The sequence below is a fragment of the Dermacentor albipictus genome, chromosome 5, assembly GCF_038994185.2.
Source record: "Dermacentor albipictus isolate Rhodes 1998 colony chromosome 5, USDA_Dalb.pri_finalv2, whole genome shotgun sequence".
Taxonomy (NCBI): domain Eukaryota; kingdom Metazoa; phylum Arthropoda; class Arachnida; order Ixodida; family Ixodidae; genus Dermacentor; species Dermacentor albipictus.
In genome coordinates, this window is record NC_091825.1 from 58,829,242 (window position 1) to 58,848,665 (window position 19,424).

Sequence of the window (19,424 nt, forward strand, 5' to 3'; positions counted from 1 at the left end):
GTGCTTGCAGCGATAGGTCCAGGTACTGCTCATCGGTGATGTTATCGAAGGCAGACACAGAGAAAATGCCTTTGGCGGTACTACTGTCGGCGTCGTCAGGCTCGTCTACCGAGTAGAAAGACAGGCAGCCAGCTTCCGTGTGTAGTCGGCCAGATTTGTAGGTGACCGTATACGAATATTCTTGGAGGCGTGAGGCCCAGCGACCAAGTGTTCCTGTAGGATCTTTCCGTGAGCATAGCCAGCAAAGCGCATGATGGCCTGTGACAACGGAAATAGGTCGGCCATATACACCTGCGCAGAACTTCGCCACCACCCAAACTAGGGCCAGAGACTCACGCTCAGTGATGGAATAGTTGCGCCCCGAGGGTAAGAGGAGCCTGTTGGAGCAAGCGCAAATTGCGTGACCGCTGGCATCAGTACGGACTTCGGTAGGCGCAGAACGATCGAAATGGGCGGGAAAGGGAGGCGTTGTCAGAAGGTCGATTAGATGCGAGAATGCAGATTGTTGCCTAGCAGCAGCGCAATACACGAACCAATGCAAATGCCACGTTTTTGGAAGAAAAGCTGTATGTCAAAGCAAATAAAGGTGCTATTACGACAGTCTTCCAATAATGTTACGAAGTCCGCATGTGCCGAAACTGCGGTAAAAAACACGTCTTTTAGCGAGCACCAAATGGGCCAACAAGCAGTTCCGATGGCACACAAAGGCACGAAAGCATTGTTGCAGTACCATAAGACAGCAGGTCTTGGGCGACCACTTGTCGACTCAGTGCGCGAAAAGTCAAAATGTGTGCGAAACTGGGCTATTTCTATCTCCACTCTATCTTTTTTCATACCCGTACCCCTTCCCCTTTGTGTAGGGTAGCAAATCGGGCGCGCATCTGCTTAATTTTCCTTCGTTTACTGTCTTCTATTGCTAACTGTATCAACTTCAGAACGTTTCACCTGAATTCCTCCATGCAAGCTGATGCCAAATTAGCGGTGGTTCGTGTCGTGGGCTCATCACGTATGTCCAACGATCAAACAAAGGTATAGTCGCAATGTTTTGTACTTCAGGAAGGCGTGCTACCATTCTGCTTTTCACTCCGTTTCAGAATCACCCAAAAGATGAAGTTGCCGCGTGAAAAGCGTCGTTAGTCCAAACTCAAGAGCTACCATGGGCCCCATAACGTAAAACTATTCCAATATGTTTTTATTACAATCTCCTGATGTCAAATTTCCGTAACCGCCGATTGGTGCACTTTTCCTTACTTAGCTTGCGGTGGCTGGTCGACAATCACGGCTGCATGCAACGGAAGCTCAAGAATGACGCTAAAACGGATCCTCAGCAAGGAAGAGTTCACAGAATGAGGTCGCAAGCGTGCCGAGAGTGTTCGATGACGCTACACGCATTATTATATGCAAATAAACCTCTGCTCTCCGGCAGGTGCGAGTAGTTGGTGCCTGAGCCATCGGCGGCAGTCATGTTTTATTCCTTTCGGAACGGTGTAGCCTGTGGCTATACAGTAAAAAATTCAGTATTATTCGGCATATTAATGCATTAGGACGGCAAGCTGGGCGAGTTGGTGATTGGCGGGTTGCGCTGCCCACCCACAAGAACATATTAATGCATCTTAAGTGCGTACACGTCACTCTGACGCGGTGAGTTCTTGTGGTTTTGTGACGTCACATGACAGGCAGGGGAAGTGGGTGCAGCCTGAAAGCTTTTGACAATAGACGAGGGGCTAATGGCGAAAAGGCGTCGAATCGGAAATAACTATTTTTCTTTTTTCGGTCAGATCATGCATAATCAGCGTGCACGGGTCATAGATGGGAAGCAATACAGGTTTTCGCGACGTCGCGTGACTGACAGGTGAAGTGGGGGTGGTCAGAAACATTTTTGGAGGAGGGCTGTTTGCAGAATTGGAATAGGGACGCTTGGAATAGATTTACGTTATAGTGCCCCATAACTCACCTGAAAGAAATGGGGATAAAAGTTAATGGAGAATACCTTAGTAACTTGCGATTCGCTGATGATATTGCTTGCTTAGTAACTCAGGGGACCAACTGCAATGCATGCTCACTGACCTGGAGAGGCAAAGCAGAAGAGTGGGTCTAAAAATTAATCTGCAGAAAACTAAAGTAATGTTTAACAGTCTCGGAAGAGAACAGCAGTTTACAATAGGCAGCGAGGCACTGGAAGTCGTAAGGGAATACATCTACTTAGGGCAGGTAGTGACTGCGGATCCGGATCATGAGACAGAAATAATCAGAAGAATAAGAATGGGCTGGGGTGCGTTTGGCAGTTATTCTCAGATCTTGAACAGCAGGTTGCCATTACCCCTCAAGAGAAAAGTGTATAATAGCTGTGTCTTACCAGTACTCACCTACGGGGCAGAAACCTGGAGGCTTACGAAAAGGGTTCTACTCAAATTGAGGACGACGCAATGAGCTATGGAAAGAAGAATGATAGGTGTAACGTTAAGGGATAAGAAAAGAGCAGATTGGGTGAGGGAACAAACGCGAGTTAATGACATCTTAGTTGAAATCAAGAAAAAGAAATGGGCATGGGCAGGACATGTAATGAGGAGGGAAGATAACCGATGGTCATTAAGGGTTACGGACTGGATTCCAAGGGAAGGGAAGCGTAGCAGGGGACGGCAGAAGGTTAGCTGGGCGGATGAGATTAAGAAGTTTGCGGGGACGGCATGGCCACAATTAGTACATGACCGGGGTTGTTGGAGAAATATTGGAGAGGCCATTGCCCTGCAGTGGGCGTAACCAGGCTGATGATGATGATGATGATGAACTCACCTCGCATATATCACTATCATTTCGGTTTAGATAGGAGATGTGGATTTTAAACGCACCTAACACAAATCCGCAAAACAGATGCCCACGAGCAGCCCAGGGTGGTTTATTTCACTGTGTAATTCTCCGTAGAAGAGATAAGGCACGTCACTGAGAAAAGAAAAAATCACAACAGCATAGAGAAAAGGACACAGAATGGAAGAGCAAAAGGCCGTGGGTAACCATAGACATGACCGGTTGGCTACCCAACACAAGGGGGAACAGAATTAATAGCACTTTAGTGGTGAATGACAGAGAAATGCGGTAGCATTTAGTCGCACCTCCTTGAGGTCCCGAATCAATGATTAAAACCACTTTCGCCACATTGTAAGGTGTTCTTCCGGAGCCCAGTCGACACACACACATATTTGTATTGTAGTGAAGAGGAATGCCCGGCACTGCAGCCACATCGCCACTCGTCCAGGAGGCATGACCTCGAGATTGCCTGAGCTGCTCTGGTTGAGACACGCTGCCTGCTGCTCTTCGCGCTACTTCGCGCTGAACAACGCCTATGAAGACCGTCCCAGCAAACTGGTGAAACGTTCACCAGCTACACAGAGAACCTGTCGATCTCTGCCGGCGAGTCGACCCGATGATGGTGGATGTGGAAAAGGTACGTCACATCATGAAGGGCATTTCCGACGATGGCTTTCATATGCTTCTGTGCAAAAACCCAGGCACTGTTTCTCAGGGCATTGAGCTTTGCCAGAGTTTTGACGAGCTCTGAAGACAGCGTCTTCTCACGCGGCGCACCCCTGCGTCCGACGAAACCCTCGCTACCGTGACCGCGGCTACTGGGATGGACTCCCTGCTTTGTCAGATAAAAGAGTTCGTCCGTGCTGAGGTCGCTCGTAAGCTTTTGCTGCTGTCCTCAGTCGCGCCACCACCTCCGCCTGTGCTAGCCAACCTCTGCCATGTCATCCATGAACAAGTTTATTTATTTATTTATTTATTTATTTATTTATTTATTTATTTATTTATGGTACCCTCAAGGCCCGAAGACATTACAGAGGGGAGTGGGAAAACAGGAAGTATAAAAAGAAAGTACGGAAAATAAACAATGCAGCATGTTAATTATTACTAAATATACAATACTCTGTAATATCTTTCCCAATATTTGTAAGTACGACAGACAATGTAAACAAAGTAGAATCTTGATAATTCCTGTTAGTACAATGTTAACCAGTGTCGTCCTTAGTCGCTTGTAAGTACGGCAAGTAAATGAAATAACATGTTAATAATTCCTAATCATACAACGTTAGCTAATGCCTTACGAAACAGTTTGTTGTCGACAATAGATGCAATTTCACAGGGAAGGTGGTTCCCCTGCCGTGATGATCTGGGAAAAAAGATTGACTGAAAGTGTTAGTGTTGCCTGTTTGAAGCCCGACCTTATGGCGATGATCGATGCCGCTCGATAGGTAATGAGGCTAAGAAATGAAGTTACAGTGAAGGGAGGAATGATAATAAAATTTGTGAAACAGTGTCAAACGTGCTATTGTTCTGCGAGATGCAAGTGATGGAAGAGATAGATTGTCCTTCATTGATGTTACGCTAGCGGTACGATTATAATTTGAAAATATGAATCGGACTGAGTTATTTTGAACAAGCCCGAGTGAAGAAATAAGGTTTTCATGGTATGGGTCCCACACAGCTGCAGCGTATTCTAATTTAGGACGCACTAATGACTGGTAAAGTAGTAATTTTAAGGATGGTGGTGCTTTGGAAAACTTGTGGCGTAAGTAACCGAGCATGCTATTAGCTTTACTCATTATCTACTCAGTGTGAATGTTCCAGGTTAGTTTTGCTGTTATATGAACTCCTAAGTATTTATATGAGTTAACGGGTTCTAGAGGAATTTTATTTAGATAGTAATGGGAAGAGTACTGGTGTTCCGCTGCACGCGCATAACTTTACATTTATTAATAATAAGTTCCATAAGCCAAGTGTTACACCAATCAATCACATAGTCCAAGTCAGACTGAAGAGCATTAGTGTCGTCGTTAGTAATTATTTCACCATATATCACGCAATCGTCAGCAAACAAGTGAATTTGAGAGGTCAATAAAGAAGGTAGGTCAATAATATAAATCAGGAAAAGTAGGGCCCTCAGTACTGATCCCTGAGGCACACCAGAACGAACCTCAGTCAATGATGAATCATAATTATTTGCAATAACAAATTGATGACAGTTAGTAAGAAAACACTCAATCCATTTCAGCAGGTTACTGTCAAGGTTTAAAAGACTCAGCTTGAATAGCAGCAGTTTTTGGCAAACCTTGTCGAATGCTTTGCTAAAGTCTAAAAATACACAGTCGGCACAGGAGGCGCGGTCTAAAATACAGTTGAATCTATGAGTGAAAGATATTAGTTGGGTTTCACATAAGAAGGTTTTGCGAAAACCATGTTGAGCAGAGGTGAAAAATGAGTTCGAGTCAAGAAAGTTAACGAGATTAGTAAATATGACATGTTCAACAAGTTTGCAACAGGTGCTGGTAAGCGAAATTGGGCGGTAATTCAGGGTGAGCTTTTGTTACCAGACTTATGCAATGGAACCACCTTCCCTATTTTCCATTGAGCAGGCAGAGTACAAGTGTTTATTGATTGCTGAAAATATTAGCAAATATTACAGAACAGTACGTGTTAGTGTTTTTAAAAAATTTACTATTAATGGTATCATAACCGGGAGCTGACTTTAAAGGCAAATCATCAATCAGCTTAGCAATACCTGCAAAGTCAAGAGCTATGGGATGCATAATGAGATAGTTGTAGTGTTATGTGTGTGGTAGATCAATGGTCGATGAAGTGGAAAAATTATTTGCAAATGATTCACTAAGAATGTTTGCGCAAGCTTCACTTGAAATAACTTCACCTGACTCATCTTTCATGGTGATCGAGCTATCAGTAGACGGGTGAATGACGCGCCAAAACTTTCGGATATTTGTCGTAAGCATGTCAGGTAATGTATGGGATAAGTAATTCTCTTTAGCATTCTTTAGTGCAGGTAAGTACAGATGATTGGCAACGTTATAGGTTTTCCGAGTTGTTTTAATTGAAGATGATTTATCTATTTAGTTTGAGCAGCTCTTCTGCCCCCGAGACTCCGCCGGTGCCGACTCCCGTTGCTTTTCCCGAGGTGTCTGCACATCTAAGCTACGCCGAGGCTCTCGCGCGGCCACCAACTCTGACATTTACGCTATTCACATCAGTCGTGCCAGTGTGTCCCGTTCCTCACTTCGTTCAGCCGCGGTACCCACACAGCAGTGGACAATGGCACACTCCTGACAACCGGCCAATATGTTTTGTGTGTGGTCTACCTGGCCACGTTGTACGATTTTGTCGTCGCCGCGCAACATCCTACCGTCGTAGCTTCGACGCCGAACCATACGTTTCCACATACGCGTCATCCTACGCGTCTCAGAACCCTGGCCAGATGTCTTCTCACTCGAGCCACCACCCTCTCGTTGACCGCCGTTCACCATCGCCTCGACGCCGCTTCCCTTCGCCGATGCGTTGTCACCCTTCTATGCCTGAACGAGAAACTAATCGTCGCAGTTACAGAGGCAAGAACTGTGTCACCCAGGAACAAACCAAGGCCTCTCTCTTCTCCGACTAATGTTATTGATGCATATGTGGACGGCATCGCAGCACCCGCCCTCGTTGACACTGGTACCGCTGTTTCAGTTAGAACAGCCAAATTTTGCCGTTCGCTCAGAAAAGTTACGACGCAACTGTCAAACGTGTCACTTCATGCTGCCAGCGCAGACCGCATCGCGCCAGCAGCTAGGTATACTGCTCGTGTTGTGAACAACGGCCTTTAAATCGTCGAATTTTTTTGCTGTGTTCTTGTTCCCACGATCGTATTTTGGGCTGGGACTTCCTTTCCGCAAATAAGGCCGTCATCGACTGTTCTCGTGCTGAAGTGGAATTTCAAATGCTGTGTCATGCCCCGCACTTTGACGCTCGTGAAGCTGAAGATAAAGTATCTGTTGCCCGAAGACGTTACAATTCCACCGCACTCATCTGCCCTTGCCACAGTGTCATGCAACATTGCTGCTGATGCCAGCGTACTTTTTACGCCATCTGCATGTTCGTTCGTCGCAAATGTTCCCCGCTGCCTTTCGCTCTTGTGGACGTTCATGTCGGCGTCAGGAGGCTCCTCTTCGCCAACCGATCGCCCTGTCCTCTAATTTTACTTCGTGGGGAGTGCGCTGGCAGTGCCAAGTGTGTGTTCCCTGCTGGTATGATTGACATGTCAACTGGTTCCATCGCCACTCATGAGGTAATCGGAGTGACCTGTAATTCCGCGCAGGAGCCGACTTCGACCGGTATTTTACATAACTTAATCGCCGACACGCTGACTTTTTCTCAATGCGCCCAGCTTCTACGCTTTCTCGACAAGTTCTGTTCATCTTCCGACTGCCAGCATGTTCCATTTGCCCACACGTGAAGTGTTTGTCATCGCATCAATGCGGTTACCAGTGCGCCACTGCGTCAAAGAAGATACCATGCATCCGTGACAGAGCGCCGTGTTATCGACGACAAAGTAGCGGACATACTCAAGGGCGGCTTCATTCAGCCTTCGAATAGCCCGTGGGCATCTCCTGTTCTTGTTAAGAAGAAGGGTGGATTGATTCGATTCATTGTCGATTACCGTCGTCTTAGCAAAACACTTCGCAAAGATGTTTACCTTCTTTCGAGAATTGACGACGCCCTTGACAGTCTCCAAGGCACTGAGTTCACTTTTATCGACTTACGCAGCGGGTATTGGCAAGTTCCCATGACACCCAAAGACCAACCTAAAACGGCCTTCGTAGCACCAGATGGCCTATATGAATATCATGTCATGCCTTTCGGGATTTGCAACCCCCCCCCCCCATCCTACAACATTTGAGCGTATCATGGACAACATTTTGCGTGGTCTCAAGCGGAAAACGTGCCTGTGCTACTTAGATGATGTGGTTATTTTCGTCCGGTTTTCCCACCAATCTCTGTAGGCAGCAGGAAGTGTTACAGTGCCTAACTGCCGCCGGCCTTCAGCTCAACTTGAAGAAATGTAATTTTGGCGCAAGTCAGCTCACCATCCTTGGCCATGTAGTATCTAAACACGGTATTCTTCCTGACGCCGCCAAGCTCCGTGATGTTGCTGATTTTTCGAAGCCTTCCTCCGTAAAAGAACTTCCCAGCTTCCTTGGCCAGTGTGCATACTTTCGCCGCTTCATTTGGAATTTTTGGTCCATCACCACTCCCTTGAATCAGCTTCTACGGAGCGACCTGAACGATTACGCCTGGTCGTCCGCTTGTTACAATGCCTTCGAAGAGTTACGTCATCTACTGACCTCGCTGCCTATACTACGTCACTTCAACCCGACAGCTCCGACCTAATTACACACCGACGCCAGCGGTGTTGAATTCGGTGCTGTGCTCACGTCGCGCAGATCTGGATTCGACGAGTGCGTCGTTGAATACGCAAGCAGCACCCTCACAAAAGCCGAGAACTATTATTCCGTTGCGGAGAAGGAATTTTCATCCATAATCTGGGCACTTCGTAAATTTCGACCCTACCTCTTTGGCCGCCCCTTCGCCGTGAGAACAGACCATCATGCACTTGGTTGGCTATCCACGTTGAAAGACACCTCAGGTCGATTAGCTCTAAGGGCTTTGCGTATGCAACATTTCAACGTGCACGTTGTCTACTGGTCTGGCCGCCACCACACCGATGCCGACGCGCTTTCCCTTTTGCCCGTGTCAACCGAAAGCGATACATGCCTATCTGCCGTTGAGCAATTACTTTCGTTCCCAGCAGGCAGCGATATGGCTTCGGAGCAACGCAAGGATGCCTGGATGAGTGTTCTTATCCGCTTCCTTTCAAACCCGCGAACTGTTCCTTCACCTTCTCGAACTTAGCTCTCGCCAAGCACCTCATTTCGAAATTCGGGATGGACTTCTCTATCGCCGGAATTAAGTTTCTGACGTCCGCAAGTGGTTGCTGGTCATATCTTGACATCTTCATGGTGAAATATGTTCTGACTTCCACACTGACCCGAAGTGTGCACATGCAGGTGTCTTCAAGCCGTACACCCGCCTTCGCTAAAGGGTTTCTTGCCGTGGCATGTAAACATTTGTGTGCAAGTACACTCGGTCGCGCCTTCAGTGCCAACGCCGCAAGTTGTCAAACTCAGCATGTCTCTCGTCCAGTCCAGCCGATCCCGTGTCCTGCCAGGCCGTTCGATCGCATTGGATTGCATTGACCTGTATGGACCCCTTCCGAGCACGGCTTCTGGAAACCGCTGAATAGTCGTTGCCATCGATCATTTGGAGCGATAAGCAGAAACAGTCACTCTGCCTGCTGCCACTGCTCGTGATATAGAAGCCTTCCTCCTGAAAAATGTTATTCTCCGTCACGGTGCACCTTGCCAACTTATGAGTGATCGAGGACGTGTATTCTTCTCCGAAGTCGTAAACGCACTCCTTACTGAATGTTGCATCGTTCATCGCACCACCACCGCCTACCAGCCTCAAAGTAATGATCTGACAGAAAGATTTAACCGCACCCTTGGCGATATGCTCTCCAAATATGTTGCCTCTGATCACACTGATCGGGACCTCATTTTAGCAGTCATCACGTTCGCCTACAACACTGCACCTCAAGTGACTACAAAGTTCTTCCCATTCTTCCCTTTCCTCTTGTATGGCCGCGAACCTTCGGCTTCCCTCGACACCATTCTTCCGTACAGACCCGACTCATACGAATGTACGCCCATCTCTGAAGCTGCCCGCCGCGCAGAGGAATGCCGTCAGCTCGCCCGTTCTTTTACAGCCGTCGACAAATGGCATCAAGAATCCTGACGTGACGATAATGACCCGTATTGTCGCTTTCTTCCGGACTCCCTTTCGCGATTTTGGGTTGCTGCCGTTTTTGCTGGACTCTTATGCAGGCTTGTCTTGAAATATCAAGGACCCTACCGTGTTGTAACGCAGACATCGCCTTTCAACTATATTGTCGAGCCTGTCACGCCACCTACGGACCAACGCTGTCATGGTCGTGAAAGCGTCCACGTACAACGCCTGAAGCCGGATTATGACCCCATGATTCTATGTTCACCATGAGTACCAGCATGACTCCTCTCCCTATGGGGGGCGATTGTAGTGAAGAGGAATGCCCGGTCCTACAGCCACATCGCCAGTCATCCGGGAGGCGCGAGCTAGAGATTGCCTGAGCTGCTCTGGTTGAAACTCGCTGCCTGCTGATCTCTTGTACTGTATTCATATTAGAGTATACGTATATTTGTGTGCGCGTGCGTGTGTGTGTGCACGTCTGTATGTTAGCGTGTGTAGGTACACGCAGGCTCTCCTAAGCTCCCATCTACATTTCTCTACCACATGATTTGACACACTCCATACAGGCTATTGTTTTGCCCTTTGATACTCGTAATGCTAGTGCATTAATAGCAGGAAAATGTATCAGCAAAATCATATAAGAAAAATATTCAATGTGCAGCAAGAGTGAACACACTCACAGAGAAATTTTCACGTGCGCTTTTATAATAAGTACCGTCGATTTCAGTATGCACAGTTGGTCGTTTGTGACCCTGTAGATACAATTGTGCTTAGCCCGAGTTTCTAGGAGATTTTCCGCCGGAAGCCGTGTACCGTCAAAGCGACTAATAGGCACCCACGGAGCAGAAGGTTGAGCGTAGAAGTGGCACGAAAAGTGCTCTACTGTCTCATCACCTAAATGTACGCACCGCTGTGGCCCTTTCCTAAAAAGTTATAAATGCGATGCCCAGCCATGTGAAGCATAGCAACGTCCTTGTGTGAAGGGAGAGTCTAGGGGAGAGAGAGGGTGAATACGGAAATTAAGATGTGCTGTTTTCCTGAACAATAGATAAATGAATTAAAAAATTGAACAACGAATGAATCTTTGAATGAGATCATTTATTAAGAAAAGGGATTACCAAACATCGGTGGAAGCTCTACTCAGGCCATCGAGACAGAGGCGGTGGGCTTGACGAGGTAAAAAACTCACAGACCTTCCAGTATGTGAAGATAGAAGACCAGCAAAGCTGGATTGTTCAATAATTATGTTAAGTTCCATGTGGTGGTAATGCCGTATTGGTTCAATAAAGGCACAAACACACAAGTTCGTCGCTTGTTTCCTTTCATATTTTTTATTTTTTTATGTCTTTACAGTTTTTTATTCTGTATGTTTTTAAACTTTTCATTTTTTTTCTTTATACATATAAAATGATGTTTGGAAACGCATCGTCATAGACTAGAGTTTGGGCAACAGCGTTCATCGCTTCGGCGCATTGTTCTTGTGAACATTAGGACGTAATTTTTCCACATCCTAACCATAGACAGCTCCGCTGTAGAAAGAGATGAGCGCAGGTTGTAGAAGACTTCGTAATTAAGGGTCAGAAAGTACAAGTGGGCGTTAGTGAAACGAGTTGAATTTCTATGCAGATGTGTGAGGTGGTGAGCAAACAATTAGTGTCACCACCCAACGTCCATCCTTTGTAGTGAGGTAGGCGCCCGCAGTTTATGGTAGGAAACGCTTCCTAAATACAATTCTTGGCAAATGCTTCGTCATCGGTCATACCACGTTGCGTATTTCTTAGCAGCCGGCACTGTGAGCTACAAGTCCGTTGTCGTGACAACTTTGAACTGAGAGAACAAATCGTACTTTTGACTCTTGAGATTGTGGGAATACTAGAAACATGGCTTCCCCAAAACATTATTCTAAACAAACAGCTTGGCATATCGTTTCTCGCCATACATACGTTAAACGCAAGAAACTATGCAGTATCTTACGGGGCGGATCCCTCCAGGAGCGAGTTTATTGGACTGGAACGCCGACATACTAAGACGTTAGAAACTATCTTGGGTCTCATGACATGCACATCCAAGCCAACACAATTCATTACCAAACATCCAGTTTTTTTCTAAGTGGAAGCGTCTCGTTAGATCTCTGGACGACACCGGAATCCCAATGGTGGACGCTCCACATTCTCCAGGCACTTGGATTATTAGCCTCTTGGATGGCAGACTGCGCTCGGTCGAAACTGTCCTGGGAACTTGTCCCAGATGCCCAGATGTCACAGATGCTTGTCCCAGAATAGATTCTGAAGGACACAAACACCAACAGCCCTTATAGAAAACGACTGCACCTTGTATACGAAAGCTTGCGGCTGATAGCGATCATTCCTCTTAGAGTTCGCCCACTCTGGCTATCCCTATACCATTCTTCGTATATGTTTCTTCATTTATCTTCCCCTCTTTTCTTCTAGTCAATATCAGCGTGCAAAGGAGGAACTCAAATGAATCGCATTGAAGTGGATAGACTTTCATTGTGCTAAGCGTATTTTTGTTGAACTTCGCTTTTCTGCCATCTGGTGAAAGCTGAATAGAAGCAATAAAGTTTTCTTTTTTATTAAGACACGCTGCTAATATCCAAGCTCCTCTATTTCGCAATCTGTTGGAGGAAAACTGCGGTTGTGAATTACAAAATATTGTGTTAGAAGAGTAAATGGAGGCGAAACAAATGTCTGTAGTCCATTTAGCTTTATTCACTAAATTAAAATGTAGCGTGTCCTTAGTGTCATGTGGAACCGATGGTAAAGAACAAAGACAACTGCAAAATTGTGAGTCTTTAATTTAACTTCATATATCGCGCATATTTCGTGCCCTGAAAAATAAGCGGTGCGCATGTCGCCCGTTGTCGGACTTTCATCTGCAGGTCAAGGCATTGGTTAAGCAGAGATAAAGACCCATGCGCATGCATGAAAGTAAAAAAGAGAAAGTGAGGGGCGCAATGGTCTGCGTCAGTAGTGATGTCGTTTCTCTGCGTTGCAGCCAGTCACGCACGCAGCTGTTGCTCTCCGGCTCTGAAATTGGCTGGCCACGCGTCATATGTACTCCTGGGGAGCACGCAGCTTGCGATCAGCCATGCCGCGAGAAGAACCGGGAACGAGCTTGTCTACGCGGTGCCGATGCAGCAGCCAGGGCACAAGAACCGGCACAAGAGTAGGAATAATAATAATAATATTTGGGGTTTTACGTGCCAAAACCACTTTCTGATTATGAGGCACGCCGTAGTGGAGGACTCCGGAAATTTCGACCACCTGGGGTTCTTTAACGTGCACCTAAATCTAAGTGCACGGGTGTTTTCGCATTTCGCCCCCATCGAAACAAGAGTAGGAAGTGCGTACCGAGGATCAGGCTGCCTACCAAACCGTTGTTTAATGTACCGTCGAGATTACCCAGTCATAAACACCGGGGCCGCACGTTTCAGCTTCGCTGGTTGACAATGTATATGGAGCGCTTGGGCAGTGATATTGTTATTGTTACTGTACTAAAAGATTCAAGATAAAACGCATGTGCTTTAGGTGTTTTGCTTTGTGACATTTATTTGTGCGCTGCCATTCGCAATATTCTGAGAAATAATATTTTCACGAAGGTGAGACTTGGTATGAGCTACTTTTTGCGATTGAACGCCGTGGAAATATAACCAGCTTATACCACATGTCTCAAATCATAGCAAGGCATATAGCGTACACATTCCTAAATACATACGGAACGCCACCGTGGCGACACTGGTATTAATTGTCTTCGAGTGTCCATATAATTGCTACCGCAGTAACAAAGCAGAGTGGACACAGCCGTCAAAGCTTCTATCAATTTGTATGGTGGTGGTGCAACACACCACTTGCCTTTCACCCCTGGCATTACATTGGGGCGCAAGCAGCCCACTATAGCGTTATGACTGATTTCCTGCTGCCGTGGTGGCATAGTCGCTTGGGCGTTGCGATGGCAACACTGAGGGGCGCCTATCAAACCCTGGTTGGGGCGGCCGAAGTTCAATTGAGGCTAAATGCGGATACGCCCGCGTAGCGTGAATTGGGAGCATTTCATTTGGAGTCCCCCACTACGGTGTGCTTAATATTGTTAGAGGGAGAAAAGCGGCTTGACAATATATTTACAAGAGATATACAACGGGCGGAAGACAGGTACACAAGATGGAAATCGCGGGTGCGACAATTGGCGATTGTCGTCTTCGTCAGCCCTCTCATTATTATTCTCAACTGCAGCGCCTGGTAGCAATATTAATGGGGTTGTTCTGGCCCATAGAATCTCAGAATTTCTTTTTATTGTTTAGCGGCACCGTTTTGCACTGATCTGAGCGCACCGGGCAGTAAAAGCAGCTGAAACGTTATGTAGAATTTCACTGAACGCTGAATGACACCGACAGGATTCCGTCAATCGCATATCTTTCACAATCACGGTGTGAAGCCTGGAACATTGCTGGCGGCGCTCGTCAAAACGGCAGCGTTCTCTGACGTAGGCAGCCGCTATTACACTGTTTCCTCGTACATCACTGTTGCGCTGGCAGCTATGACGCGCCAACTGTCGAATTATTTCATGTGCAACAAATAACCTTGCTATCACTTTGGATGTTTCAACATTCAAGTAAAACAACAAAATATTTTTTCTTCAGCAATCATTCGTGGTGTTTCAAGTACAAACTGAGAATTTACTAAAATTGACTTAGACGACAAACGCTCGATTTGAAAATTACAACAGGGCAAATACATGCAACCACAAAAGAACAAGGACGAGATACAAACGCTTGTGTCTCGTCCTTGTTCTTTTGTGGTTTTATGTGTTAGCGCTGTAATAATTTTGAAACCAAGTATGCAACAACTCGCCCAGAAAGAAGTTTTAATTACAAAAGCTCGTTTCACAGGAATTCAGGTATAATTGGGCAAATATGTTAGCTTGAGCACCATGGTGCTTGAGCACGATGCACCATAGCTGATTCCCAAGTGATTTTACTCAGACTCATTTTGCGGGTGTTTTGCATTTATCATGCTAAACTTCGGCGACTCTCGAAGGAAAGGGGCTTCTATGAGCAATAAATGGAATATTTCAGAACATTTAGACCAACGATTTCTTTGTAATGTTCCTAAGCGCATGCTAACATCAAGCAGAAATTGGATATTAGAAGAACTCATTACGCCTGAGAACTACTGCATGAGAGGACATAATTGGGGAACAACTATCGAGAAGGCGTCGAAGAAACGCGGTCACCGAAAAGGATGTGTATCCGCTTCCTGGAATTGATGATGTCATCGACTGTCTACATTCCACTGCCTTCTTTTCATCACTGGAATTGCGATCGGAGTATTGGCAGATATCCATGCACCCAGACGATAATGGGAAAACGGCCTTCGTTAAACCAGAGGGTCTTTACGAATTTAACGTTATGCCGTTCGGCCTTTGTAACGCGCCAGCAACATTCGTACGATTGAAGGACACTATCCTCCGCGGACTTAATTGGGAAATTTGTTTGTGCTATTTTGATGATTAGTGATTTTTGGCAGCACAATGAGTGAGCATAACAGCCATCTCAGTCTTGTTCTGGATTGTTTCAACAAGCCGGCTAGATCCTAAATTCCAAGAAATGTTGTTTCGGGAAAACCGAGTTGTTAATACTTTGCATCTGGTCGACAAAAACGGCCTGAGGCCAGATCCATGGAAGGTTGAGGCAGTCAGATCTTTCGAACCACCGAAGTCAGTGCGGGAGTGGATGACTTTCTTGGGCCTGTGCTCGTGTTTTCGTCACTTCGTCTCAAGATTAGCCGACGTGGTGTACCTCCTAACATATCTTCTCCAAAAAGCCATCCCTCTCAAGTGGAAATCGGCGTGCGACAACGCTTTCCGCCAACTAACATTTATACTAACGTCAGGGCCCATATTGCGTCACTTCGATGCATCCTCACCTAGGGAAGTGCACGCTGATGCCAGTGGCGTCGGCATCGGTGCCGTACTAGTGCAACGTCATCAAGGAGCTGAACACGTTGTGGCTTATGCTAGTCGCTCTTTGACAAAGGGAGGAACGCTATTACACTTTGACCGAGTAAGACTGCTTGGCAGCTGTTTTCGCTGTCCACAAATTTCGGCCCTATACCTACGGACGCCCGTTCACTATCGTTACTGACCACCACGCGTTATAATGGTTGGTGAATCTCCGTGACCTGAGTGGACGACTGGCACGTCGGGCTCTTCGACTGCAGGAGTACGACTTAGTTATTTCCTACAAGTATTGGCGTCGCCACGCAGATGTAGACCATCGCTCCGCCTTCCTCTGACGACGACGGATTGTGACGAAGACAATTTTGATAACTCTTTTTCTCTCATTTCTTCTACATTCCCAGACTCAATGAATTTCAAGGCATAGCACGAAAACGATATTAGTTTGGAACTTCTATTTGTAGCCGCATCGTGTCCGGGAGCCACCGGAGGATTTTGTGTCCGTGACGGCCTGCTTTACAAGACCAATTATTCGGCTAAAGGCGCACGCTTCCTTCTGGTGGTGCCGCAGAGTCTCCCAGCGGAAATACTGAGAGCCATGCATGAAGATGCGACCTCTGGCCATCTAGGATTCATCCGAACTTTGAACCGGACACAGGAGCGTTTTCACTGCCCCAGAATGCGGTACAAAGTCAAGCACTACATCGCCGATTGCGAACAATGTTAACGCTACAAGCGCCCTACCACCACTCCGCCAAGTCTTCTCCAACCTCTGCCGCCGCCTCGCCTGCCATTTGAACAAGTGGGTATCGATCTTCTGGGCCCAGTTCCCCTATCTTCTAACGACAACCAATGGGTGATCGTATGTGTCGACCATCTGACCCGTTCCGCGGAAACGGCGGCCGTACTATCTTCAACACCTGCGTCCGTTTCAACCTTTTTGCTTCGATTCATTATTCTTCGGCATGGTACCCCCCATGCCATCATTAGCGATCGCGGTCGTCAGTTCCTTGCGGACGCCGTAGCAGAACTGCTTCGTTTCTGCAGTTCGCAGTTCCGCCATTCAACGCCTTATAACCCTCAGACAAATGGGCTTGTAGAACGTGCGAACAGAACTCTAACATGCTGGCCATGTACGTATCTTCTGATCACAGAGACTGCGATGACGTACTCCCCTTCATCGCCGATGCTTATAATACTGCAGAACATGAGACGACCGATTACAGACCTTTTTATCTCCTTTACGCACGTCCACCGCTAAGCTGCATCGATAATATACTACCGTTTGACTTTCACAGTGAGTACTCAGTCGCCAAGACGCTTTGACTTGCCGAAAAAGCTTAGCGCATTGATTGTCTTCGCATTGCGGCATCACAACACCGATCAAAAGAGCGCTAGGACTGCCGACACCAGTTTGTCTCGTACGCTAAAGGGCACTTTGTGTGGTTGTGGACTCTGGAACGTAAACGTGGCTATGCGAAAAGTTTTTAACCCAGTACATGGCCCATTGCTCATTGTAGATCGCTTGAGTGAATTGACGTACGTGGTGGCACGCTTGACGTCCGCTAGTTGTCGGTCTAGCCGTACTCAGTTAGTACATATTGCTCGTCTTAAGCAGTTTCACGCTACGCTTTCCGAAGTATTTGTACTTGCCCAGTTGGTTTCGTCTGGCAACCGGGGATCGCTACGGCATGAGTCGGGCGAGGAGAAGAGGAGGAAGATGTGAGCTGGCGCAGCCTTGGGACGCCATCTTGACTTCACCGTCAACCTCGTCCGGTAAATACACCCGGTTCAACATTCACCGTAACAATATATATATATATATATATATATATATATATATATATATACTGGGGTCAGTGAGACCACTAGGCCCACGCTATGCCACAATAATTAGACGAACCTAATTTTCCGCAAGAGTGTAAAAAGTGGAAACTGTAGTGCAGAAAACGAGGGAAGGGCGAGAGAGCTCAATTCTATTGCTGGCTTGCAATAATTGCCTAACAAAAAAACCTGACATATAAATGAAAGCATAGGACTAGCATCTATCATGATGTTCTTGGTGAAAGAAGCTACAGAAGATAGGCGGTACTCTGGCGCCATCTTGTAGCAACCATCATCGCCAAACATCTGGCGCTGCACTAGGGTTTTCTTCCCACACTTTGGCCATACCGTCTTCTTCCGCTTTCTACTATCACACACTTCGCTATCGCAGTCTTTCATCTTCCGCTGCGTTCTTCGTTCGCGTTCATCTTTCGCTGTGTTTTTTCATTCAGTGACGAAGGACAACGCTTACTCTAGCAAGAACGGACAAATAAAAGATTCGCTCTGAAAATCTTGATTGCGCTCAACAACCGTCTGCAAAAGGCAAAGTAAACAATGCATATGCGTTGACCCAGCATCCAATAGGTGACATGCAAAAGCTTGCCATATAATATACATTGCGTCCATACGAGAAGGTGCGAGAAATACATAATCCGGTTTCTATATTTCTGGTCTTGTGTCAACGGTTTGATTTATTTCTCTTTATTTTTTATCATGCATCAGCTATAATTTGATTAGTCAGCGCATATGCACTTTGTTTCCTTATATTTACGTAATTTGCTAAAGGGTTAGTGTTGGTACGCATTAACATCACTGTTTTTATCACCCCTGTAATGACATTATGCAGAGTTCTACAACGACGTAGGGTTGCGATATGGTTTGTCGCCCACTTTGTCGTTGTTGGTTTTTCACCCACTAGTTTCATAAAGATGTTTTACCAGGTACTGGTTATGCGCTTGTGTTCAAATGTGATGTTCTTAGCACGCCTTAGCTGGAAGTCAGCACGAGTAGCGCAATCTTCTCTTGCCAGCGCTCATTTGTGCAATGGTTCATCCCGCTTCGTTATGAGTCCACTCTTTTATGAGCTTGCTTTCGAATAAAGCATGCACGTGTCACTGCTATCGCCCTATATTATTGACACCCTGCCAACTTTTGGCGTCTCTGTGCTTGATAAATTGCCAGCACTTGCACATAAGGCGTTCACTCACAGCCCCTACATTAGTGTGCATTCAGGCATTGTTCATCGCAAGCTCTTAATTTTGCTAATAATGTGGTGGTGAATGAGCAAACCACTCTTTGCTGTTTATACAAGAAGCCTAAAAAGAAAACAACAAAGAAAAGTACATGCTTAATTCTTCATCGTCACAACCTGCGCCCAGTAACATTCATTGTTTGAACGGAAGAGGTTGAGTATACCGGGGACTGCGATTCGGTCAGTCGAAGAGAATTCGAAGTCCGAGAACCCGTGAATTCCACTGAAACCGATCGAGCTTGATGATGGCCATTATTTCCTCTAGCGAAGCTTTCTTTCCCTACGATCCCGTGGTCTCGCCTGGGTTGGCCGGTCGGTCAGTAGCTGTTCGGTTCTCGACGTGTAGATTACTCCTCACTCTCGAAAAGAAGGACTGCATCACCCGGCCGGTATCGCACCTTCGTACGTAAGCCCAATAGTGTACTTGTTTTCCTGATATGTGTCGTTAAACTTAGGATTGAGCAATTCGTAGTCTACTAAAAGATGGTAATTTACGAAATAATTGTACTTAAGTAACCTAATTAATTTTTTTACTTTACGGCTGTGTATTATCGTTTGATTCTCTGCTTTCCTTGAAATTATTTATCGGCCTGTCCTAGTACAGCTAAAGCAAAAACATAAAAGACAGAAGCTTTATATAATTACGCATCTCATCGTATTTGTCTAACGCGTGTTAGGACAGTCGTGGTCTGTGCGTGTCATTGTC

The 19,424-nt window shown here is 46.3% G+C and overlaps 1 protein-coding gene across 6 annotated transcripts in view; it reads left to right on the forward strand.

Moving 5' to 3' along the window:
• The first annotated feature begins 3,305 nt into the window (after nt 1-3,305).
• LOC135911185 (uncharacterized) overlaps nt 3,306-19,424 on the forward strand; it is a 32,817-nt gene continuing 16,698 nt past the window's right edge. For 3 of the 6 annotated variants that reach the window (XR_010567244.1, XR_010567245.1, XR_010567243.1), the window contains exon 1: nt 12,304-12,473. Coding sequence is in view for 1 of the 6 variants with exons in the window: in XM_065443372.1 (XP_065299444.1) it covers nt 3,432-3,442; nt 12,685-12,855 (182 nt within the window). In the remaining 5 variants the exon portion in view is untranslated. Of the gene's footprint in view, nt 3,443-12,303; nt 12,474-12,684; nt 12,856-17,357; nt 17,419-19,424 lie in introns of those variants that run through there. The other 3 variants (XM_065443372.1, XR_010567246.1, XR_010567247.1) reach the window with 3 other exon arrangements.